The following is a 26085-nucleotide window of genomic DNA, read 5'->3' as shown; positions in this document are numbered from 1 at the left end:
AGGTACGAGGTTTGGGGCACAGAGTGGTGTCACTGAGGTCAGATCAGAGGCTCGGTTGAGCCCCTGATGGGACCTCGTAAGGATTCTAAATCATTGGTGAATGCAGACGATAATTCCTCCTTTGTAAAAATGTGAGGTTTAGGGAACCATGACCGGGGGGGTGGGGGGGGGGGCGGGTCACTGGGCCCCGGGACCTCGCACGATTATGTACTGGGAGCCACCCTGTAGGTCACACGGACTGGCTGACTTGACCACCCCGCTGCCTGGATTTTGGCTCGCTTCATCCTACAACAGCCCTCCACCCAGACCCCTACACACACGCGTGTGCACACGCACCGAATGCAGGCACACGCTCGCACTTGGCTGGAACCGAGCTCTCTGAACGCTCCGCCTGACTGGGGTCCCAGCCCGTCTCCCACCAAAGCAAACCCGCATGCAAATCTGTCTTTCTCGCCCCGGGCTCAGCATCCCGCCTCTGTGCCTCTCTTCCAGGTGAAGACACAGAGCCCTTGCTCCCGCCCGGACTATCCTCCTGCAGGGGGCTGACTGCTACTTCCTCCTGGAGACACAGCTCAGAGGTCCCCTCCTCCAGGAAGCCTCCTCTGACCCGCGCCTGCTTTCAGGGCTGGTTCTGCGCTCCCCGCACGTACCTGGCTGGCTGCCAGCATTTGCCAGGAATCTCTAGAGACTCTGCTGTCTGACCTGACTCCCAGAGAGGGGACAGCGTTCCTGATCCACGTCGCAGCTCGGCACGGCTGCACGTGGTTGGGCAGTCCGCCTAAAGGGGACGCCACACGGCACCCCACACCGCCCCGAATGAGGATGCCTGGGCGCCTGGGTCCTCTGGCCGTCCTCCGCCTTAACTACACCTGCGCCCTGGCTGCACCTCATGCCAGGGCCACCCGAGGCTCCCTGAGGGGCCGGCAGCTCCTCTCTGAAGAGGTCCTGAAGCTGACAACGGTGCAGAGAGAAGCAAGTCAATCGTGAGAGGCTTGTTCTTTCCGGCATGGCTTTAAGGATTTTTTTTTTTTAATGTAAAAACTGAATAATCCATAGACCCACAGCTCAGCATCTGCAGAAGGTCACTGGCTTGATTCCAAATCTCCTCTCGAGGCCGACTGAAAACGGTTTACACCAAGGTTAAAAAAAAAAAAAAATGTCTCCGTGATCACGACTGCTGCCCATGGCCTGCACACCCGGTCCCCGTCTGCCTCGCACCCGTCCCTCGCGGGGCTGGAACACTGCTCTCCCTCCCCTGCTCTCCTGCTGCCCTGGGTTGAGACGGGTGGTGGGAGGAGGGGGGCAAGCACATGGGGCTCCAAACAGGGCACGACTTTGTCTAATGTGTCTAATTCGTTTAGAGGTCCCCAACCCCTTGTTCAGATGCGGCTTGTTAACAGGAACTGTGCACGGGAGACGATGACAAAATGGCACCGGGTTCTCCAAGAGGAGGCCCATTTCCCTCAAACACCCTCGACATATGGCAAAATCAGCTTCCTACTTGGGATCAAGAGTGGCGAGGGCATCTGTGTGCAAGGTGCAGCGTTAGACCCACCACAGGCACCATGTGCATAAGGCCGCGCCTTGCGCCGTCTTCCAACGATGAGCCAGGCCCAGCAAGGAGGCACATGGGCCCAGTGGTGCAACCGACGGGCCAGCCCTGAGCAGTGTCAGTGGGGAGCTTTTAAAAGTACCGGTGCTCAGGCTCCATCTCAGACCAGCTGAACCATAATGCAAAGCGAGGGGGCCCAGGCCTCAGCATTTTCCAGACGCTCCCAGAATTCCGGTGCTCAAGCGCGATGCCTCAGGCAACGAGAGGGTCTTCTCATCGTCTTAACTGCACCCCTGCTCTGCATCTCTGGGGCAGCTGGGGGCGTCCTGTTGGTCTTTCAGAAGCAGTCCCCCCCCCCGCCCCGCCCCGGCCCGACCTTCAGGGAGCATTCATGCAGCTTGGGACATCAGGGTCCCACACGGAAGAGGGCAGATTTGTGTCCTCAAAGATTTGTGTAGGGAGTTTGTGCAGGACGGCCCCTTCTCTGCAGGCTCTGAGCCACTCCAGATTCTTCTTGGCAACAAAACTTTCCTGAAAGGGCCAGGCAGTTGATATTTTCAGATCTGCTGGAGCCGTGCCCACCCACGGTGCCCCAGAACCCCATCTGCCAAGACCCTGAATCCCCATCCTCCGAACCTAACCTTGCAAGGGTGGCTTCTGTGCTACCCGCAGGACAGACTGCCCCTGCCCAAGTGCCCAAGCTCCTGCACCGCGTCCCACCCCTTCCGCTGCCGCCCCCCCCCCCCCGGTCTCCTCCCGCCCTTGGCAGAAGACCCCCTAGCACAACTCTCAAGAGGGTGCCTGTTTCCCTCCCTCTGGGCTCCTGCGGTGAGAACATTTTCCCACAGTCACTGCAGGACTGCCACATGGTGACCAAATCCGAAAACATGGGGCAGTTGCCACGTGTCTGAAACCGTGCTGGAGGGAAGACAGAGATGGCCAGGCGTCCCTGCCCTAGAGAGGTCTACGGTCTGCGGGGGGAGAGGAACCAGACTGGCCCAAACGTCTAAGCTCTGCCCCACCTTCCCAGACTCGGCTGTCCCTTGGCCGCCCCGAGGTCGGAATGATACCTGGCAGAATAATGTGCCAGGTGCGGTCAGAAGCCCTGAGGGAGGATGCTATTATCCAGCTGGGGGTGGCCCTGCTCCCCAGAACACGCAGTGTGCCCAAGCCACCGCCTACTTGCCCCTACGTGGGCAGCATCCCAAACAGATGCCAAAGCAGCACGACCCGCCCCCATGAGCTCGAAGCCGGCAGCAGCTGACTTCACGGCCCTCTCAGCAGAGGGGCCAAAGGACCCAGGAGCCCAGTGGGGGGCATGTGCCAAGGCAGCCTGAGCAGGGGACGGGCGAGGCCCCCCCCCATGGGCTGATAGAACTAATGCTCACAGAACCTTCTGGTCGAGGGCGTGGTCCACAGGGGGCCCGCCCCGGCGCAGTCTCTCGGTGTGAATTGTGTCTCCTCAAGAGCTATGCCCAAGTCCTAACCGCTGGGACCTGTGACCTCATACAGAGATAGGATCTTTGCAGATGTAATCGAGTTAAGAAAAGGTTGTACTGGATTAGGGAGGGCCCTGCATCCAATGGGTGGTGTCTTTGCAAGAGGAAGGAAAGGGAGGTTTGTACAGAGGCAGGCACACAGACACACAGGGAGACATCTTCCCACGTGAAGGTAGGGGGGCGGTGTAGACTATAGGGGTGCAGCCACAAGCCCAGGAACGCCAAGAAATTGCTGGCAGCCTCCAGAAACCAGGAAGAGGCATGAAACAGGTTCCTTCTAGAACCTTCAGAAGGGGCCAGCACCTTGACGTCGGACTTGTGGCCCCCAGAACAGCTGGAGAGGACGTTTCTGTTGTTTCAAGCCACGGAGCTTGTGGCTCTGTGAATGCAGCCCGAGGAAGAAGCACTCGGCAAGGGGACATGACACCAGAGAGCTGAGATTGGAAAATCCCTCCCCCCTGCACACGTCCTGCGTAATGACAGGGGACGAAGTCCTCCGGGGTTAAGACCTGGCAGCAGAGAGACCCTGGTCCATTTTCCTGCCCCACCTGTGTGACCCTGGGCCCGCTCCCGAGGCAGCCTCATCTGTCATTTCGGGCCATTAAGCCCTGCCCCACTTACCCAGAGTTGCTGAACTTGACTGTGCCCGTGATAGGGCTTCAGACGGAAAACTGACCATGGGAGTCAGGGGACACTTGCGGAAGAGGACGGGAGTTAACTCTAAAAGCCAGTGTTTTCTCGGAGAAAGGAATCAACGTGAAGTCCACTCTCGAGGTCACCCCCACCCCCCACCCCCACCCACGCTGGTGGTGTCTTTGGAGCCGGGGAGGTGGTAACAGACAGGGCTCCACTCAAGCTCCACAGACGGCACAGACGTGGGACCTTCCAAACGGGAACGTGTTTTCAGAAATCAGTCGATTTGAGTGCATCTGCATTCGCCAAACATTTGCTCTCTTCAAAGTGTTTGCCAGCACAGATTTCTGATTCATAAATGTTGGTTCAATCTCCACGTTGTGATAGGGCTGCCCTTCCAAATCCCAGCCTGGATCATGTGGCTTCCTCGTAGCCCAACCCTGCTCTGCCCCGATAGGAAAGTCTGGTCTGGGCTCTCTACGCTCGCTCCGAGCTGTGTCTGTGCCTCTGTGGCTGTCCCCGGCCCGGATGCCTCTGTCCTGTTCCAGGCCTGCCTAAGCCAACACCTCTTCGGGGAAATTTCCCGAGCCCCTCCCCCTTCCCCCCCCCCCAACCTTACGGTCTCTGCACAGCTGGTGCATTCTGCCACGAGCACCCCCACATCACAGCTTGCCTTTGCTCTAAATGAGGGGACTCCACCCATCTCCCTCATCTAAAAGGACCCTTTTTGGGCGCCTGGGTGGTGCAGTCGGTTAAGCGTCCGACTTCAGCCAGGTCATGATCTCGCGGTCCGTGAGTTCGAGCCCCGCATCAGGCTCTGGGCTGATGGCTCAGAGCCTGGAGCCTGTTTCCGATTCTGTGTCTCCCTCTCTCTCTGCCCCTCCCCCATTCATGCTCTGTCTCTCTCTGTCCCAAAAATAAATAAACGTTGAAAAAAAAAAAAAAGAATAAAAGGACCTTTTTTTGAGCAGTCAACAACCTGGAATCAAATCTCACTCCTGCTCTCACTGGCTGTGCACCTTGGACTAGACAGGTGACCTCCCTGAGCCGCGTCCCGTCCGTCTTACAAGGTGCAAGCAGCCACAGTGTCCTGTAGAGACTCAGGACTGAACGTCAGGCTCGGAGCCCAGGGCTGGCACGTGTCAGCCCTTCCCGCCGCTCAAAGTGTGCTGCTGTTATGGCTAAGTCACCTCTGCAGACGCCTTAATGCCCGTGGGTCCCCAGACCACCTCAGGTCTACGACCAAAGTCTTCGCAGCACTTGGCAAAATGAAAACGCCAAGAACAATGCACGCTGATTGGCTAATGAGTTAAAATTAATCAAATGAATTGATTAAAAATAACCGATTTCGAAAATTCTAGCATGAGGCTCTTCCTATTTTTTTTTTTTTTTGAGATTTGATTTTTAAGTAATCTCCATACCCAACGTGGGGCTCGAACTCACAACCTAGAGATCGAGAGTCACGCGCTCTGCCGATTGAGCCGACCAGGCGTCGCCCTATTTTTCTTATGATTTATTGCACCGTGGTGGGAACACGGGGTGACTTCAAGTCTGACAGTCTCACGCAAATCTTCGATTAAACAAACTTCCTTGCCTCTGTCCATCAAAAGGCCGGCAAGTACGACCCCACAGTGAAGCGGTTTTGAGGTAGGGTGTTGCGACGTTGCCCCATCTTTCTCCCCCGCCTCCCCCCTCCCCTGGCACGCTCTTCCCGGGGAACCATCCCAACTGCCTCTGTGCGCAGCCGGCTCCGCAGACCTCGTGAGGCACCTGCTCAGCCACAGCTGTTTAGACGAGAGGAGCCCCCCACCCTGCACCCCATCCAGGCCGCTAGGTTCCCCTCCTGGGAATCCGGGCCCCGGCAGAAGGAGCGAGTTGGGAGGTCGGTCATACGGTTGCAGGGCTGAGGCTGCCGCTCTGGAGTGGGCGTTATTCGGCCATGTGCTCCAAGGAGCAGGAAGAGACGGCCGGGGGTGGGTGGGGGCAGGGGTGGGGGTGGGCACCGCCAGGTGGTGGGACGTGGCATTCCAGAGGGACAGGAAAGAAGGTGTCCTGGCCGCTGCTGCGGATCGTCCTGTGACCGTTTCTCCTCTGTGAAGCCAGGCTGCCCCGCTCGCTTTGGCCTCCGTGAAATGCTGATTCCTGATTACAAATCTCCCATCGCTTATCAAATGCATGTGTTGATCTGTTTTTGTGCCCTTCTAAGCTCCAGGAGGACAGAGACCCAAGAGGTCCTGTTGGCACGGAGCAGGTGCTCGATGAAGCTTCTAGATGGATGAGAGGGCGATTACAAGCTGGCCGGGGGTGTCTGATTCTTGCCACCCCACACGCGCCAGCAGCAGCCTGGGCGGGGAGGGTGCGGGAAGAAGCCTCCTCTCTCAAGCTTTCAGGGAAAAATGAAGTGAGGGGTTCCAGAGACAAGCCAGAAGCCAGACGGGGTGACAGCTCGAAAGCTTAGGGCGGGGCAGCCTCTGCTGAAGTCCCTTCTCATAAGGAGGGTCTGCCCCCAGAGAAGGGCCAGGAGAGAAAAGAGGCCCAGGGGCAGCGGGGATGCTCTGTGCCCAGTGTGGGTACCCGCCCAAGGGACACAGACAAGAACCTGGAGTTCACAGTCCAGGAGAGGTGAGTGGCCTGTGACACGGGGAATGAAGAACTAGGTAGTGCAGGGGGAGGACTGACAAGGAGGGGGAGGTAGACAGGGGAGGAGGAAGAGAGAGAGACAGAGACAGAGAGAGACAGAGAGAATCCCAGGCAGGCTCCACACGGTCAGGGTACAGCCTGACTTGGGACTTGATCTCAGGAACTGCGAGATCATGACCTGAGCTGAAATCAGGAGTCAGACGCAGGGGGGAGGCGAGGCGAGGGAGACCGCAGCAGGGTCTGTACCTGCACCTCTTTGAACCACAGGAGCAGACGCTCTTACACAGCTCTGCTTGCTTCTTCAGGGGGTATGCCTGACAGGCGAACGGGAAAGGTGTGGGGGCTTCCTACGGGGCAAGATGGTCACTGTTTATAAATGTCTGAGGGTGACAGGATGTGCTCTGTCCGCCGGGGTCACACTCTACTGCCCATCGTCTACCCTGTGCTACCCTGGCTTAGCACGCGCTGAAAATACCCCAATGCTCCCCCCCCCCCCCCCCATCAAAAGACAGAATCCAAATGCCTCCAACGTGGGAGCCTCAGGAACTTGCTTCTAAGGAGCAGGGTATATGCCAGAAGTGACACTGTGTGGTTTCTGAGCCAGGGCCATACGAGGAGGTACAGACAGACCCCCCCCTCCCCCCCAGCCGGCTCTTTCCTGAAACCCCCACTGAAGCCTGTGTCACGATGTAGGAATCTGGGCTCGCTGGGCCAGCCGTGCTGGAAAGACCACACAGAGATCCGAGGAGCCTCCCCATGTCCCCAGGCCGTGTGCGTCTTCCCAGCCTGGGTGCCAGACGTGTGAGCGAGGAAGCCTTCGAGATGATTCCAGCCCCAGCCACGGTCTGAATGCAATCTCACGGGAGGCCTCCAGCCAGAACCACCGACCTGAGCCCAGGCAGCTCTGGACTCGTAAGCAAAATAAAGAGGGCTCATGTTTGAAGCCGCGATCTGGAAGCATTTCGCGGGCAGCAAGCAATGCTCTCTAAACCTGGGTTTCCTTGTCTGTAAAATGGGAACCATAAAAGCAACTACTTTATCGAGCCGTTGCTCCGATCAAATGAAACGGTCCCCGCAAAGTCCTTATTTAGCACAGGGTCTCCACCCAGAGGAAGCCCCGAGGATAGAAACGCTCTGATTATCACTCACTGTTACCATCATGGCCACTGCACGGAACAGAAACAAGGGCTCGGAAAGACCAACGCCAATTTTCCAGGAATCCCACGGGGCGTTAGATGCTCCACAGTCCGACCCTGAGAACAGCCTCAGATACAACGTGCGCGCTCCCAGCAGCGGCCGTGACCGTGATCACAATCTCGCCGAAGAACTGTCATTCCTATCTGGGAGGTGCTAGGTCCACGACCAGAAAAACAAGAGGGACTGAGGTCAGACGCTCAACACGTCTTCGTCTTTCTTCCTCAGCCCCTGCCTGCCTGGTTCCCACACGCTTGGCACCCGCTAAGGCTCCAGTCCCCACTCGCATCGACAGTAAATAAGGTAGCGGCATCTATGAAATGTGCCAGCAGGCGGGTCCCTTCCTTCCCAAGCTGCAGTGACGTGCAGGCCTCCCAAGATTATTCGCCTAACGCGTGTGTTTACTAAGTGTGGGGGTGATAACCTGGGAAGGTCTGCAAACAATCCGTCCACAGTCGGCAGGGCCGTGACAGACGCATTTTATGAACGGGAACCACACGTATATTTCTACCTAATAAAGCCTTGAAGGTTTTACTGTTTCGGAGTCAGCCGGCAGCTTCTCTGGCACCTGGGAGAAGCTACTTGATAAGGCGAGAAGCAGCCAGGAGAGCCGGGGAGCTCCCGAGGCTCGGCTGGGCTGGCGTCGGACAAGTCCCTTCCCACCCTGCACCCCTCGCTCAGCCACCCAGAGGTCTGCAGCGGCTCCTGGTGCTGAGCCAACTCTGTGCCCGGCGCTGGGGGGAGGGGAAGGCAGGGGAGCACACAGCTTCGAGGAGACAGACACGGACAGTGATGCCACAGGGCGCTTTGTGCCACACCCAGGTACGTCAAGGAGCTTTGAGCCAGGGTGACCGGCTTTCCCGGGACATTTGATGGGGCTTTTTGTGATTCTCAGAGCTCCAGGGACCTCATCCTCCTTTCCTTCCATGACCAGATCCTGAGAACTGTTAGGATTTGCTCCAATTTTTTTTTTTTTTTTTTGAGAGAGACAGAGCACAAATGGGAGTGGCAGAGAGAGAGAGAGAGAGAGAGAGAGAGGGAGGGAGACACAGAATCTGAAGCAGGCTCCAGGCTCTGAGCAGTCAGCACACAGCCCAACGCAGGGCTCGAACCCACGGACTGCGAGATCATGACCTGACCTGAAGTCAGACACTTAACCGACTGAGCCACCCAGGTGCCCCCCCCCGCCCCAATATATTTTTTCTAAATTTTTAAATGTTTATTTATTTGTGTATGTGTGTCTGTGAGAGAGAGAGAGGGGAACAGAGAGAGAGGGGGCAGGTGAGACACAGAATCTGAAGCAGGCTCCAGGCTCTGAGCTGTCAGCACAGACCCCAGCATGGGGCTCAAACTCACGAACTTCGAGATCAAGACCCAAGCGGAAGCTGGATGCTCAACTGACTGAGCTACCCAGGTGTCCCAGTATTTTTTCACGTTTACTTATTTGTTTCGAGAAAGTGAGCGTGCGTGAGCAAGGGAGGGGAAGAGAAAGAGGGAGAGACAGAGAGAATCCCAAGCAGGCTCCGCACTGCCCGCACGTGGCCCGATGCGGGGCTCGAACTCATGAACCGTGAGATCATGACCTGAGACGAAATACTCAGACGCTTAACTGACTGAGCCCCCCAGGCGCCCCGATTCGCTCCGGTTTTGCTCTCTTCCTGCATTAAACATCCACACCAGCCTCAGAAACGAAAGAAGTGGAGAAACGGCCAGAGATACAGATGTCACGCCCAGCCCCCTCCGACTCTGACTGCCCAGGACCTTGGCTCACGCCCTGGCTGCCCAGACAAAAGGCACAGGAACAAGGAGAAAGCCACGTCCTCCATGCCCGGTTGGTGGCAAGGCAGCGCGAGTACAAACTGTCCGTGGCCACGTGGATGCCTGCCAACACTGGGCGCTGGCCAGCCTCAGAGATCATGGCTGACTCCAGAATGATCTGATGTCCCGCTGGGCTACAAGCCCACTGTGCAACCTTGGGCCAGCAGCCTCTTGTCTCTGGACCTCGGTGTGCTGACCTATAAATAGGGCCAACGGGGCGGGTGGAGTTGCATTCCTTCCTGGGCCCACGTTCCGGGGCACTGAACTCTCTAGCACACGGCAGCTCTTCAAACTGCCCGGGATGCTTTGCCCTTGACATGATTTGGCAGTCGGCCTGTCCCAAGGAAGGCCCTTTGCCAGGGCCAGACTCCCCAGAAACAGCTAAAAATTTACCCACTGGCCTGTGGAACACGCTTGCTCTCTCTCTCCCTCTCTCTCTCCTCCCCTTAGCAATGAGACGGCGGAGGTGAAGATGGGTGAGGCAAGCCTAGGGACCCCTGGAACCTTCTTCCCCGTGTCCCCTCTGCCCCGCCGGGTCTGCGCCCATCACCGCCCTGCCGAGCACGAGGACTTCACAGCAAATGGTCGCAGCACCCAGTGCCACACGCTTAAGTTCCTGACACTGACTCCCTTTCCCGCCCATCGAGCCCGTCGCTGGGGGAAGCTCCGGGAAGCTGGCCGGCGAATGTCTGCCCTGGATCCTCTCAGCTGTGGATGTAGGTCCGGGAGCATTGTTTTCAGGCCAGGAGCAGCCTGAACGCTTCTGCAGAGGCACAGGGAGACCCATGGCCCGGTGAATCAGGCTGGGACACTGCCCGCTCCATTTCCTGTTGGCCAGAGTCCACGATGGCCGGGCAGCGAGTGCCTGAGCCAGCGGCTCCCTCACCTTCCCTCTGAGCCCCAGCAGGGTCGCTGAAGCTGGGGTCTGGGCAGCAGGGGCCTGGAGAATCGCTCAGTAAATACAGACCAGTGGACACAGTGCAATCGAGAAAATGGCCTGGAGGTCACAGCCCGGACAGTCACGCTTACATCCACGCAGCACGTCTTCCCGAACATTTCACGTGTCTTCACTATGATGTGCAAGTTACGGAGGGAGCGTGAAACGGGACCACCAGCTGGCTTTTTAAAACCCACACCCTCACTCAAACACCTCCCGTGGCTCCCCATCACTTAGGAGACACGGAACACTCCTCATCCTGGTGTTTCAGACCCACGCCCACCAGGCCGGGACTGATACACCTGCTTCCGCGGCCCGACGCTACAGCCCTCCGCCACCCCTGGTTCACCCACCCCCAGCGGTCCAGCATCTGCAACGTCTGCTCGTGCTTCCCCTCCCCGAATGCCCTTCCGCCTCGCCGCGGCTTGGCGAATTGCCACTCATCTCTCAAGGCTGACGTCAGATGCCCACAACCTCCTCCGTCCAAACCCGTCTTTCCCACCTCTGCTCAGGCACGCCGACCACTCTAACGAGCTACAGGTGGTTACACGACACGGTTCCCGACGGTCTCGGGGTCAGCTGAAGGCAAGGAACACCTTGTGTACCGTCATCCTCCCGCCTGCGGGGACTCTCCGTAAAGGCCTGGTCAGCGTACACAGAGCAGGAATCTGCAAGAGGACCAAAGCTGCGCGTGAAAACTCCCCCTCGTAGAAGATTCGAGAAGCGTCGACCGTGGGCAGGCAGGGCCCTGAAGGGTCCGAAGTTTTCGTGGCCTTCTCCGTGTTGACGCACTGCTGGGTAGGCTGTAGGCTTCAAGAGGACCCAAACTAGTGCCTCGTACTGACCACATAATCCCGCCTGCAAGACTCCTTGTATCTCGTGTGTCTCCACCCAGTTAGGCACTCAGCTCGCCTCGGAGGCAAATACTACAAGACGGTCCATCTCTCCCTCCTACTCACTACGCCATCGATATTTCTGGGTCCGGTTTGCTGTGCTTCCCCCAGGCCCCAGGAGAGCCACTCTTCACACACAGCCCACGGCTCGTCTTCTCTGGTGGGAGAAGATAAAGGCCAGAGGAATACTGTCTAGGCCTCACTGTTCCATCCGTAGGAAGGCCAGAGCAGGAGTCAGAGAGGAAACCAAGCCAGCTCTGCTCCTCTAGAACTCTCGTCTCTCTGGAGCATCACAGGGCCTAGAACGGAGCCTGGAGGTAGCTCTAGGTGTTCTGGGAGTGTTTGTGGAAGGAAGGGGAAGACAGATGGCAGGACCGTTGGGATCGGTGGCCGCTGAGGGAACTTTCCAGCCCGAGGTGGGGGAGGAGGGAAATCTAGCCTATTTCTAGAAACTTCGTTGGAAGGAGATTTCTAGACCCACTTTGATAACCCCGTCTGCTGATGAGTCACCCTAAAATACAGTGCCCAGTTAAAGGGCTGCTCCTAAAACGACTTGTACTCTGGGGGAAGGCCTTTGAGATCTGTCCCAGTGAGCTTAAGTGTATCCATCTCATGGGTTTACACAGTAGTGCTGGGGCAGAAAATGGTAGCTCCTCAGGGCTATTCCCCACCCTCCGAGCACCCCGCCTCGTCAGTCCCTGGTCCCTGAGGGCTCTCGCAGAGTGAGCTGTGTGGTTTTAGGAACAACACAGAAACCAGTGTGGCTAGCAGGGCAGAAGCGAAGGCCAGGAGGCAGGAGAGGCAGTCAGACCCAGGGCCGGCTGGTGGCAGGGCCTGGGACCTTCCCAAAGTCACTGGCCACCGCCCTCGGGGACACAGCAAGTAATGGAGAGCTCTGAACAGAAGGCAGTCATGAGCCTGGGGCCCCGCTGGAAAACAAACTGTGGAGGGCAGAGGGGAAGCAGAAAGGGTGGCGAGGAGACAGGAGGGTGGCCTGGGTGAAGCTGAGGAGAGTGGCCAGCACGGGAGGGGGCGCCACAGTCTGAGGACTTTGCAGCAGGAAAGGCCATTAGTGATCAGCCAGCCGTGACAACCAGCGGGTCTAGAATTTCGCTGTGGCTGAGACAAGAATTACTTGGAGGGTGTTAAAAACACAGATTCTGGTTCTGATTCAACAGGTCTGCAACAGGGCTGGGGCGTCTGTACTTTAGTAAGCTCCCGGGGGCGTGCATGGAGGTGGTCCCCCAAACCCACTGGGGAAAAACCCTGCACGGCCCCATCCTCGCACGGACAGCCCGGAAAGCCAAGGGAGGAACAGAGCGGGGCAGAGGCTCGTCCCCAGGCGCCCAGGTGAGACAGACAGAAGGCGGCCCCAATGGACAGGCCCCTGACTACCCCCCAGGGAGAGCCTGTATTCTGCTGCCATAGCCAAGTCTCCCAGATTTTGAATGGACTGCTGAAGAGCGGGGGGTGGGGAGGATGGGGTGCCATCCCAGGGCTCGGGCAGAAGCAGAGGCGGGCCCGCCGATGGGAGGAGACGGTGCCAGGCCGGGGCAGAGGGACAACACAGCTCTCAAACTCCACAGCCATGTCGTGGGGAGGGCCTGAGGACAACCGGCCCTTGGGTAGAAGCAGCATCAGCATCTACAGGGAATTTCGGGACCGAGGCGACACTGATCTTGTCAATAACACCGACCGAGGAGAGTCTCAACGTTTCCTTTTAGAAATCAAGTGTGCTGTTCCACTCCTGCCTTCTGGGTGGAGAATCCAGGGTCCCGACTTCCATTTCTGCCATTAGATTTTCACGTCGCAAAGCCAGGCTTACTTTTTTTAGAAGTTATTCAATAAAGCCCTCTCAGCACGTTAACGGCACTGTGTGCGTTCATAAATCATTTTCAGCGTGTGCGTTAGGCTCCCAAGACACATTCATTCTACTTAAAAATAAGAGACTTGTCAATGCTGATGATTAAAAAGAAGATGATTGTCGTTATCATCCACTTTCTGAATTAACAGCAATAGAGGATCCTCCGGCGGTCACGTCAAGGCCACTATGAACTGAAACAATGTAACCTGTGGCAGAATGAAGCAGCGTGTTGGTCGGGATCTACGTTAGCAGAGAGAGGCTGAAAACCTGGGGTGACCGAAAAACCACAAGGCCCTAGACATTCCTTATTTGCTTTTCTGCTGCAGAATACTGAGTGCGGCATATATCAGCTCATCACAGATCATTAAGAAACTGAGCCAACTGGGAAGGCTGCGACCCTCTAAACACCACCACTGACCCTGTGATTCAAATTTCAGTAACAATCACAGAAGCACATAGCCTGGCAAATTACCAACACCCACTGCTCTGTGCCCACCAGGAGGGTTTGTGAAGGTATAGGCTCTACCCCTGCATAAAGGTGCCCCTGCAATCTGTGCTCGTCCTAAGCCACAGACAGACAGCAGGAAAACATCTGAAATTCTTTAGTGAATTTATTCTAGGATCCTTGGTGCTGTAGATGGACATTCCATCATTTCCACGACCACGTCCTAAATTCTGTTCCTCGTAATCACAGAGCAAAAGTCGCAGACCTCAGGGGCGCCTGGGTGCCTCAGTCGGTTAAGCACCCGACTCGTGACTTCGGCTCAGGTCACGATTTCACAGTTCGGGAGTTCGAGCCCCGCATCTGGCTCTGCGTGGGCAGCATGGAGCCTGCTTGGGATTCTGTCTCCCTTTCTCTCTCTGCCCTCCCTCACTTGCTCTTTCTCTTTCTCTCTCTCTCAAAAAAATTAAATACAAATAAACTTAAAAAAATTTTTTTAATAAAAAAGACAAAAATAAATAAGTTACAGACTTCCGTGCCCTCCTGCCTTATCCCCCGATGCCTCTGCATGGCTGCTTTTGTGTTTTCTGCCATTTAATAGCTGTACGTACTAGAAATCTGGCCCAGAGCTGAAAACCCTGGATATCTGTTCTCTCAAGGTTTGGGGGCAAGAGGTACCGACTCTATGGGTCTCATGGGGGCCATGCAATGCTATTTCTAAATCACCGAATCAAAAAATTGTGCTGGCTGCAGAGAGGTTTTGGTATCTTACAGATGACAGGTGAATCACAGTGGAGTTTTGCAACACACTGGGTCTCCTTTTTCTCATTAATCACCTCTCACGAAACTTGAAGCTCTTGGTAGATAAGCAGTTTAGTAATCCAGGGGAGGTAGAGGGAGGGTCCTGTTTGTTAAGAGGTCACTCGCAAGACACAGGCAAGGCCAGCATCAGGGCTGGAAGGATTTTAAGCTGCGGTGGAAAAAAAGTAGCCTGGGTGTGGTTACTAGAATGTGAAGCCAGGTGACTTCAGTGACTCCCTTGCTGTCCGTACATCCGTGTGTCTGGAACCTCCCATCCTGGGTACGGATGACACTCATCCAGATCCGCTGGCCTATCAGCAAAGAACAGCAGCGGCTCTAGGAATGTGCGTCGACTTCCGCCAGCCGCTCAAAAAGCCTGTTATGATGGCATCTCTATTCAGTGGCTCAAAAAGTTCTTCAAAACCTGCATTTCCCCCAACTTCCTGGAAGTTCTTAAAAGCTGCAGGTGAACCTTGAAATTCTGGTATCCGTTCCTCCTATTTCCTTCTGGCTTGTTCTTTCGGGAGGATTAACCCGTGTGGCAACTTGGAGAAGCAGTCACGCTCCTTTGGAAAGCTTGTTACATAACTTTGATTCTGAAGCCCTTTTAAGGGGTGCAGGCTAGCAACGCCTTCCGAAATGTCCCGCGTGCCAGCTTGTGATCACTTCCCCCAGAACCCCAGGGTGACACGGGATCTCGAGGGGTTATTTTAGCCTCCCCTGAAGGACTACCAATACTAACCCTTTTTGCGTGGCACTTGGCTTATTTATGAATATCTTCGGAATCTAATACATCAGGCACAGAGGGACAAGAAATCCAACGTCCTAACAAAAAATGCCGGTGAATTCAGAAATCTCTGCAGGAAAATCACCCCCCAACCCCCCGCCCAGGTCACCCACGTCAAACCGCCTAGACGCTTTCTCGGTGCCATGGTGTTAGTTAGAAATTTGGAATGAAGGACCCAATTTGGTTGCCAGGCACACTGCAGGGACAGCAGAAACGAGGTGTGGCACGGGTGACTTAATTTGAAATCCTCCCTGGTTCTGCCATTCACTGACTGCGCGGGTCTGAGTGACACATTCCAGGTGATGCTCTCTCGAGCCCCGGGTTCCTCCTCTGGAACGGGAGGTTGGTGGCGTCTACAGAAGACAACGTGTTTAAGGACTGCTGGATCCCTTCCCCACCGTCTCCTGTCTCCTCCCGTACCCTCTGTATCTGCTGGTCACTGCGGCTTTGCCCGGAAAGCCGACCTCAGACAGCAGTGACTTCCAGGGTTGCAAGGAAACCCTCGCAGAGAACCCGGCAAAGATACCACTGCCAAATCCACGAACTTCTCACCACTTTTTCAGCTTCAGCCGAGTTCAAGGCTCTAATTAAAGCACTTTCCACTTTCAAAACAACTGCAAACTGTAATTACACACTTCCCCTCCCTACCTTCCAGGAACGGCCGGAGACGGAGGCAGAAGCTCCGAGTCCCCAGGACTTCAAGTTACACAGACAAAACGACATATTCTTCCTCCCCCAACGACCCAGAGTATACAAAGGCTCCCGTGCCTCTTGCCACATGGACCCTGGAGAGGGTCGCGGCTCACTCTAGGCTTTTCAGACGTGCACCAAGACACTACCCTGCAAGGAACCCCGATCGGAGAGTTGGCATAATCGCCTTTAGGATGAAAGTCCCATCATCACACATTCAGAGCAGGGTCCCCACTTAGAGTAATAAACGGCATGTTTTATAATGACCGGTTCTCCTTACTGTTTATATGGATGTCTAATTGAAGATGTTACGTAACCTTAAAGTACGGAGCATTCCGGAGCTATTAATAACCGGCTGCATCCCAATCCGAGGACTCTTCAAGCTTAGAGTAGGAGAGATCACCTCCTACTAACACACACACACACACACACACACACACACACACACATGCACGGAAACATACATACTCGCTGCAGGTGCCTGAACTGAGGCCTAGAGAACAGGAAGAATATGTCCAAAGTCACAGAGCCAATGAACAACAGAGGAACAAATCCCATGTTTCCTTGACTCTGGGGATGTTCCTTTCATCTGTGCCTCCCATAGATACCTCTGTCCATCCCTAATGTTGTAGAAAATCTCTGGCACTTGAACTGAGTTCTCAGGATGCTGGGCATGTCAGCTCCGAGCAAGACTTCAGGGTCTAGATCCCGGTTCAGAGACGGGATACCAACAAGGGAGAGCCTCGTTGTTATTATGCATTTGGGACACACGCCTGTCCCGTCATCCCAAAAGAAATCGAAGGCACCCAAAACATATCTATCTGCACATGAGGCCACTAGATGTATGGTGTGCATGAGCTCAGTTTTAGAGCTCTTCCAAAAAGAGGTAGGTTCGAGACAAACCCAAAACTGAAAAGGGAGAATTTATTCCTCATTGTACGTTTTCATGCTAGAGATGGGGGGGCAAAAGAAAATAGGAAAGAACCGACAAATTATAAACTAAATTATCAGGAACGGGAGTACTGTTTTACTGTGAGTCCTGTGGTTTCAGATTTCACAGTGTAAAAACTGTTCTTTCGTAATTACATTAGCATTTTCAAAAGTAACTCAACGAAGACTGTTTCTCTGCATTCATTTTTATTCAAAGCCTGACCAGTTAGCCATGAGGAGCCAAAGCACACAATGCTGGGACTGATACGCCCACAGGAGATGCTTTATTAGCTGCTCACAGGCCCTATGAGCTATGAGCATGTCGCAATGAAAGCTTTGCTCTGGTTTTATGAATTTCAAAGTCCCGAAACCTGGGAGCTTAGTTTCTGGGGAAAAGGTGAGACACATGCCCATTTCACTGGGGAGTCAGTAACACTTTAAAGGGCTGTTAATCCACCTCTTTAAAAGACCTATGACAACCCCATTAAGGGCCCATAGGTCAAGTTGACGGATTTAGCTACAACAGGCGAAGAATAAGTCAGGGTCTCAACATCCCTGTGACCCACCTTCTTTTGTCACAGTCCCTCTGTGTCCCTGCTTAGGGATAGACTGCACCCATCACTAATATAACCGGCAAACAATGGGGGGGGGGGGAATCTAAACATCACTTTATTTACATGACTAATTGTTTAAGCTAAAAAAGCTTTACCTATGCAACTATGATGCATTCTTTCTGGAGGGCAGGCTCACCAGCTTGCCACTTTCTGGCCGGCTGGACATCTAATTGACGCATTGTATTTCATCAGTTCGTAGGGGCCAATGTCATTTCTCCCAACGAAAAGCCCAACCTCTCCCATAACCTCAATCTGGCACCTTGGGACATTTTACAGCTGCCATGCTTTAGACCAATAAATAATCCACCAAAGCACCGCTCAACCTTCCTTTCTTTCGGGTGGAACCTGAGTCTTGTGGGTCCCCACTTCAACACCTGCTTAGGGATAGACTGCACCCATCACTAATATAACCGTGTCCTCTTCCTGGAGATCAACAGCCTATTCAGTGCAGAACTATCAGTCCAAATGCATGTGGCTGATGAGCTCACACACCCTGGCTCAGGCCAGTCACCCGCTCTCCTCCCGCTCACAGAATTGTTTAGTTGGAAAGGAATGGAGAGGTCGTCCAGTCGGACTCTGGGAATTGGGAAACTGAGGTTCCCCGCTGCTAAGGGCTTTCCCTGCCCTGACACGAACACTGTCCATGTCATGACAACCAAGCCTAACGCCTGGACACTCAATCGATTAACTAAGCCGCTCAGACCAGCACCAAAGGATTCCATGTGGCTTCCCCCTCCAGGATCGACCTAAGTGCACTTAAGCAAACAGTGAAAAGCTGCAAGCCTGAGAACTGGGGACAAGCAGAGAGAGCCTCATGTCTACCGTAAACCCCCCCATCCCCTCTTCTTCTAGGCTAGAAAGTGTGAAGTTCTGCTGAAAGGGAGGGTTGGCAAGCATGAGCCAGGATAAAATTTCTGACAGGGTCAGTTCCTGAACGGTGGCCATCTGGGATCAGCCCCAGCGCCTGTTAAATAACCATCTCCAAGACTTACACAACCAGGGGCGGGGAGCCTTGATCAGCCCTCACCCCACAGAAGGGTTTAGGTCACGGCTTCTGGGGCTGAGCATGTGCAGGCAGGCACAGCCTGAAAGGGGCTCAGGAGAGGAACCAAATACTGCCCTTGGCATCCTTGAAGAGGCCTGGGAGACACAGGACTGCAGAAAAGACAGCACCCCCGGGGAACATTTTTATCCTCCCCTTTTAACTAAGGGAAGTGACCTTCTGCTTGCAAGTCACATTAGGGGCTAGCAGCCACGTGAGGGAGGAATGGACAAAAATGACATGCTACCGGCAATGTATTTCACCAGAGCAGATACTCACTGGCACAAGTATTTCCACACACATGCAAATGATTCCAGAAAGAGGCAGGTAGCAGAACTGGGACAAGAGTGTGTTTGCTACGAAACAGATCAGCTTGGTGGAGAAGCCGGTTTCCAATCCTGGTCTCTCACATGCTGGCCCTGTGACCTTGATTAAGTCATTCAACCTCTCTGGGCCTCAGTTTCCAAATCTGAGCCATGGAAGAAGAGGAACCGACTTACCCAGCTTGGCTTGGACACCCATTACGTAGTCACTATATAGGAGTCGTCTCCCTCCACCGATGAGTCTCCCCCACCACCGATGAGTCTGAACCAAGATGCATATATCCCTATCTGGACCAAACAGGTCTCCCGCCTGCGTGACAAGCCCGCATCTGCCTCCCCGATGGCAGAGGAAAGCCCCGCGTCTCGAAGGCACCAGGGCTGTTCAGCCTCCCGGGCAAGGTTTGAGGGTGGAGGAAATGGAGGGGTTCCATCGGAAGCCCCGCTGGCTTCCAGGCTATCGGTGGGGGCCGGGAAGGGGGCTCAGAGGCGGCCTCCCGGCCGGAAAGGGCTTTGTTCCCGAGGCGGAGGGCCTGGCTTACCGAGCAGCGCATCCGGAGGCGGGCGGGGGGCGCGCGGGGCACGCAGCAGAGCCACAGCCCGGCCCGGGCCCGAGGCTCCGGAGCCGAAGGAAGGCGAAGAGGAGGAGGAGAAGGAAGAGGAGAAGAAGGAGGCGGCTGCCGCGGGCTCCTGCCTCATTCTCCCGGGCAGCGCTGACCCGCTGGCCGCCGCCGGCTGGGGCTGGCCGCCGGGCGCCGAACCCCGCGCGCGCCGCTCATGTCCCCGTCCGCCGCTGGCGAGGTGTGCGCGCAGCCGGGTCGTCTCCGGGCGGCGCCCCGGGGCTCCTCATGCCCCGCGCAGGGGCTCGGCGGGAGGATCTCGGGGAGGCAGCGCGGGGGAAAAGAGAGAAAGAGAGCGTGAGAGCGCTCAGAGCTGCACCCCGCCGGGGCCGGCGCCCCCGGCAGGACCGCGCCGCCCCACCCACCGTGCCGCTGCGCCCTGCGCTGTGCGCCCGGCGGGGCGCCGAGCCCCAGAAACTTTAGCACATGGCCGGGCCGCGGCCGCGGTGGCGGGAGCTGCCGGGCTCCGCGCGCGCCCACCCCCACTCCCTCCCCGCCCCAGCCCCGGCCTCCGAACCCAGCTTACCGGCGGCGACGGTGACCGCGGCGGTGGGGCGCCCACCCGGCCGCGCGCAGAGCGGTGCGCACCGGCTGGGAAGGAGGAGGGGGCCGGCGGCGTCGGGGTCCCTGCGAGGGAGGGGCACCTGGGCGGTGGCGATCCGCGCCGGTTAAGGCATCCTGGGAGGGGGGCCGCGGGCGAGTCGGGGTCTGCGGCCGGGATGCGGGAGGGTCCGTGCGTCCCCGCCCGCGCCCCGCGGCGCGGCTGCTGACGGCGCGCGCGGGCTTCCCCGGCCGCGGGTCTGCGGAGCCAGCCCCGTTACCTAGCGACTCGCTCCGGGGAGCCCAAGCTGACGCGCGCCACGAACCGGGCTGCGGCAGCCGAAGGGAAGGGAGGGGAGGGGGAGCGTAGGGGAGGGGAGGGCGGGCGGCTGCGGCCGGAGCTCCTCCCTCCCACCGCCTCCCCCTCAGCGCTGGAGAGGGGGCCCCGGGGAAGACGTGGCCTCAGCCTGGCCCGGGCCGGTGGGGGCCGGCGCCGGGCGGGAAGCGGATGGGGGAGGCACGGAGATGCTCCTTCCCCCTCACTGGGGACGCAGCAGCAGGTGGCGGCGGCGTGGCCGGCTGAGGCCCGGCGCCCACAGGCTCGCCGAGATGGGCCTGGCCCGGGCGGGAGCGCGGCGAGTGTGGCTGTGGGCGCGTGGGTGTGTGTGACACGCTCCCACCCACGTGGCGTACATGGGACCCGAGGACGCGAGTGAAGGAGGAGCCTCCTCCTTCCTTGGTCTCCCTCCCTCCTTCCTGGACATTCTGCTCCCTGCGATGACTGTCTTTCATCATGGAAGTACAGGTCGCTCTGCTCCCTGCTCTGAGCTCCTCCTACCTTCCGAGAACAGGAGGTCGCGGGCAGCTACGTGGTGATCAAACCTCCGCCACCACCTCCCCTCCCTGGCCCCACCTCATCTTCCCTGTCTCCTTGCCCGCCTGGTCAGGGGACTTTCCTGTTTCTGCATTGGGGGCCTCTTAGACTGGGGTTCACATTCAGGCCCTTTCAGTTGTATGATGCTCCTTAAGTTATTTAACATCTTCACTAAAATGAAGTGCTTGTCCCCCAAAGTCCTAGCTAAGTACTAGCATCTAAGGTGTTCCGTGAATGTGCTCGGCATGTGTTTGCTGGAAGGTTTGCGGCCTGTCTCTTGAGCCTGTGGGACCTCACCAAAATACACCCCGGCACCCAGGAAACGGTGCTATGACATACGAAACATATGCTAGCAGCAGGGACCCCTGCTTTTACAGATGAGAGAGGTAACTTGCCCAAATCCACTGGGTGCTTCAAAGCAGAGCTGGGCCCGGAACGCAGGCTTCCTGGTTCCCAGGAACTCAATACCCCATCACTGCCCCTTCTTTAACACCTGAGAATAGCAACCATCTGCCAGGTCACCCACAGGACCAAGGTCATGGCCCTTTCCCACCCTGCTCTCCTCTCTTCCTGTCTGGGATGGCTGTGGGGAGAAACAAGCAGAGGATGGGCCCTGCAGAGGACGAAGGGGATCCTACCTACCCTAGAACATTACCCACCCCCCTCCACTGTGGGTCTCCAGGGTGCAGATGCCCTCCCTCAAGGGGCTCCTGGAAATAGCAGGGCCTGAGTTTTGTTGACCCAGTGACAGGATATGGCCTCCAGCCATCATCATCATCATCATCATCATCATCATCCAGATGCCATAACTCATATTGAAAAACCCTGCAAACACCACCAAACAGAAACCTGGGTCTTAAGAAACTGAGGTCAAAGACAGCACTTTTCCGGGAAAACCACTTTGCATCTCAGCCCATGTGCAAGTGTTGAGATGTGACATCTCCTAGTGAAATTGGAGGCAATGCTCTTTAATCCCCTGAGTCCCCAACCAGATTTTATGGTTGACGACAGCCAGCTAGCTGGCCTACAGGAACTCGAGGAGAGCTGTGTCCTGGGGCCATGGCAGCCGCTGGCTCTGCCCTCAGCACAGACTTCCCGAGGTGCAGGGGGAACCGATACCTAATTTGGTCAGAGAACCCAGTGCTAACAGCAAATGAAACCTCAGGGCTCGTTTTCCGCACGCAACTGGTATCTGGGCCCTGCTCTTCCGGGAACCAAGGCAGCCCGTGGAGAAATGTGATTTGATGGGACACTCAACTCATTCACAGGACGCAAAGATTTGAAAAAGGCTAGCTTATGCTGTAGCCAAAGCCAGGGTGTTCCTTTGCCGCATGTGCGTGGGGGTGGGGCAAGGAGGCAGCGGGGAAGGCTTCCCCTACGTTGCCTTGTCATTCGTGAGCATCGAGATCAAGGAGGCCCGTGAATCCCTAAGGCCACGTCTTTCCAAGATGTCCACCTGCAATGCGGTGGAGGAACGTGTCCCCAAGTTTGCAAGCGGCATCCACGCTGCTCGGCACTAGGGATGCAAAGATGTATCAGAGAAGCCCTCTGTCTTCCGGGTCCTCCTAGGGACATTTATGGGGGAGGGGGGGGGAACCCATGCAGACACTCCAGGTACCAAGTGCTTTGCCTACAAGAGCTCATTTTAACGTCACCAAAGCATGTAACGTAGGTCCGTTATCCCTTCCCCGAGGGAAGATTTAAAGGCTTACTTACGTGGGTTCCCTAAAGTCACACAGGTGACAAACAATGGACTTGCGAGTTGCAGTCTGGTCTCCCTGACCCCAAAGCCCACGGTCCTAGCCATTACCCTGTTTTGTCTGCCAGGCTAAAGGAAAATGGGGACGATGAAAATATAGAAAGTGCCTACCCGACCCCTGAGGATTACAAATGACACGTGCGTGTAAAGTCCCCAGGAGAACAGATCTCCCATCACACCTAGGGACAATGGGAGTCGTGATCCCTGCCAGCCTCAGCACTTTGCAGTGCCACTGCGAGCGACATAGTCCACCACCAGGGGCGCTGGATGTGAGGCAAGGCTTGGAGACCTGTCATGGGTGCATCGCACACACGGGAGGCCTGACTAGTTCACCCACACGCAAGTTTTCTCACCCAATTCAGTCATTCTTTTGTGCATTTGTTCATGTGATGAATGTGAACTGAGCACTTACTATGTGCCCAGCTCTCTGTTGGTTCTAAGCATTGAGCCAGAAACACGCCGTGGCCCCTGCCCTCATGTTGCTCACGGTCTAAGGCAGGGGGCGGGGAGAGACCAGCCAACAGGATGTGTAGCACGACCCGGGGTCAGTGCTGTGGTGCCTGCGGGCTGTGTGGTGGTGAGAGGGGCCCTTCCCTGGATTTCAGGGATCGGGGAGGACTTCCTGGTGGGGAATTTTCTAAGGTGAGTGGGAGTCGAGTGGAAGGGAATGTGTAGGGGGAAGAGAACTGAGGTAGCGTGGAATGTTCCATGTACAGGGATTACACTTGGCAGGGGCCTGCAGGTGAATTGTGGGGCACTCCAGACCCTGAAAAATGAGACCCACTGAGCAAAGTCAAACCTAGTTGTAACTCAGAGAACAACTATGGGTAGGCCAGCCAGATAAGCCTTTGATGTGGGGGTGGGGGAAGTGGGGTCTAGGAGGGAGGAAGGAAGGAATTCCTTAGAAATGGTACAGGAAAGTCAGAAGCCAACCTCCTCTTTAAAAATGGGCCTCTCTGGGGCGCCTCAGTCGGTTAAGCGTCTGACTTCGGCTCAGGTCATGATCTCACAGTTCGTGAGTTCGAGGCCCACATCCGGCTCTGTGCTGATAGCTCAGAACCTGGATCCTGCTTCAAATTCCACGTCTCCCTCTCATCTCTGCCCCTCCCCCTGCTCATATACACACACACACACACACACACACACACACACACACACACTTTCTCTCAAAAATAAATAAACATCTAAAAAATTGTTTTTAAATAAAAATGGGTATCTCTGGAATGCCTGGGTGGCTCGGTTGGTTGAGTATCAAACTCTTGATTTCCACTCGGGTCATGATCCCAGAGTTGTAGGATTGAGCTCCGAGATTCTCTCCTGCCCCCCCCCCCCCACCTATGCTTCTCTCCCCCAATTGCGAGTGCGCTCTCTCTCTAGAATAAAATTAAAATAATTAAAAATAAACAAATAAAAGTAGGTATCTTTGTTCATCAATGACTTCCCAGTTGTTTGCAGTGCTTTGCAGTTTTCCAGAACCTTCCACATCCCATGTCTCACTGGCCCTCATCACGTGGAAGGGAGTTTGGTCAAGACAGTTCTTCAGCCTCAAAGCTGATAACTAGCAGACCCCACAACTTGAACCTGGGGTTTCCACGTGGCTGGTCTGGTCCCGATAATCCCTAATAATTTTATAGGACCAAGCATACCCACGTCCCGCAGTCCCTGTCACCTGACTGTGTTAGCATCTCCAGCTTCAAAGGAAGAAAATGCCAGCCCCCTGGTCAGCAAGAGGCCTAGAGGGGGGATTTTCTGGGCTCATGTGGAGGGGCTGTGGCCTCTGGGCTGAATCACAGCGTGAACCATCTGCATTCTGCTAACAGGACCGCCTTGGTGGGGAGGGGAGGGTGACACAAAGGACAGGTAGAATGCAATGAAGACTCCAGGACCATTTTTGTGGAGGAAAAGAGGCTTTGGGGTCTGAAATCTTCCTTTGCGACACCCATGTTAAGGTGGTTATCAAAATAAGATAATTCAGGCGAGCACACTCAGAAGGGGGTGGGAGACTTGGCCAGGACAAGCTGACGACAGACGAGAGAACTCGAGATGAGGAGACAGATAACTCAGAAAGAGGGTGTCGTCAGTTTGCAGAAGCTGAAGCGTTTCCTTAATCGAGACGGTTTCATCAGTTCTTAGGTGTGGCCCCAGAAGGTTGATCTAGGCTGCCGGGGAGCCAGGGGCTTCTTTGGGACAAAAGAGAGTAACGCTTAGGAGAGCAATGATCGGCGAAATCAGGCCCGCTGGCTACCTTGGTCAGCCAATTTCTGCCTGAACACAGCCTGCCCATTCATTCACGTATTGTCTACGGCGCTTTCCTGCTATAAGGGCAGAGTCGAGTATCTATTACAGAGACTGTATGGCTTACTAAGCCTGAAGTGTTTAGGGTCGGGCCTCGGCAGAACAGCTTGCCAACCCCTGAATTAGAGTAACCCAAATTCCAAACGGGCTGCCTCATTAGGTGGCGAGTTCCCCATCACTTGTAGTCTTCAGGCAGAAGCTGAAGTCCTGCGGGGCGCCTGGGTGGCTGTCGGTTAAGCGTCTGACTTTGGCTCGGGTCGTGATCTCACTCACGGTTTGTGAGTTCGAGCCCCGCGTCGAGCTCTGTGCTGACAGCTCAGAGCCTGGAACCTGCTTGGGATTGTGTCTCCCTCTCTCTCTCCCCCTCCCCCCGCTCACACTCTGTCTCTCTCTCCCTCAAAAAATAAATAAACATTAAAAAAAAAAAAAGCTGAAGTGCTGCTAAGCAGTGATGTTGCAAAGTGCCCAGGTGACCTTTAAAGTCCCTTGGAGACGGTAAGAGTCCGGGAGTTAATGACTCAAATGATTCAATTAATTATTCAAATTTCTGCGTTGCCTGCCCGTCAAGATAGTCCAACTATGGCTAACTAATCTGTCTGCAGAACAGCCTCAGCAGGATCTCAGGTGTGTAGGGTTTTGCCCCCAGAACCTTAAGTCCATCGAAGAGAGTGATAGCTTTCTCAGCCTGTTTAATAGGAGATAGAAAATGTGCAAATTCAGGCAATCCCATATCCAACGAACATCTGCTGGAAATCTCTCTTTTTTAAAAAAAAGTTTATTTATTTATTTATTTATTTAGAGCTCATGAGCGAGAGCAGGGGGAGGGGCAGAAAGAAAGGGAGAGAAAGAGAATCCCAAGCGGTGACAGTGCGCGGAGCAAGATGTGAAGCTCGAACTCACGAACTGCGAGATCATGACCTGAGCCCAAATCAAGAGTCGGATGCTTAACCACCTGAGCCAGCCAGGGGCCCCTGCTAGAATCCTTCTTACACCCAGGCCCCGTCCACCGGGAAAGACGCGCTCGCGTGCAAGCTCGCTGATGAATGACCTCGAGGATTGTTTCCAGGCTGCTAGCGTGCCACGAGGCTCACACATGACTGTGTGTTTCAAGGATTCGGTATAAGCTAACTTAGCTTCATTAGGCTTGTGTTGGGGTCTCTGGGGACATCATTCAGCAAACTCAGTGCCAGACCTTGAACTGGGCAGAACACCTGCCCTTGAAGAGCTGGTCGCCTAGGCACCGGCTCGCTTGGCCAGAATGTGATGAGAACTCGGTAGATCCCAAAGGCAGGGAGAGACTTACTCAGCCAGGTGCATTTATCCAGCAAAAGCAACATTGCT

The 26085-nt window shown here is 55.6% G+C and overlaps 1 protein-coding gene across 2 annotated transcripts in view; it reads right to left on the bottom strand.

Moving 5' to 3' along the window:
- TUNAR (TCL1 upstream neural differentiation-associated RNA) overlaps positions 1–20442 on the bottom strand; it is a 43905-nt gene extending 23463 nt beyond the window's left edge. The window contains exons 1-3 of one of the 2 annotated variants that reach the window (XM_053224909.1): positions 19803–20442; positions 19199–19534; positions 10776–10941 (exon numbers count right to left, since the gene is read on the bottom strand). Coding sequence is in view for 1 of the 2 variants with exons in the window: in XM_053224908.1 (XP_053080883.1) it covers positions 19199–19210 (12 nt within the window). In the remaining variant the exon portion in view is untranslated. The remainder of the gene's footprint in view (positions 1–10775; positions 10942–19198; positions 19535–19802) is intronic. The other variant, XM_053224908.1, reaches the window with a different exon arrangement.
- Positions 20443–26085: the final 5643 nt, after the last annotated feature.

Source organism: Acinonyx jubatus, chromosome B3, assembly GCF_027475565.1.
Source record: "Acinonyx jubatus isolate Ajub_Pintada_27869175 chromosome B3, VMU_Ajub_asm_v1.0, whole genome shotgun sequence".
NCBI lineage: Eukaryota > Metazoa > Chordata > Mammalia > Carnivora > Felidae > Acinonyx > Acinonyx jubatus.
Note: the sequence above shows the minus strand (reverse complement) of the source record. Positions and strands in the feature narration are given on the sequence as shown.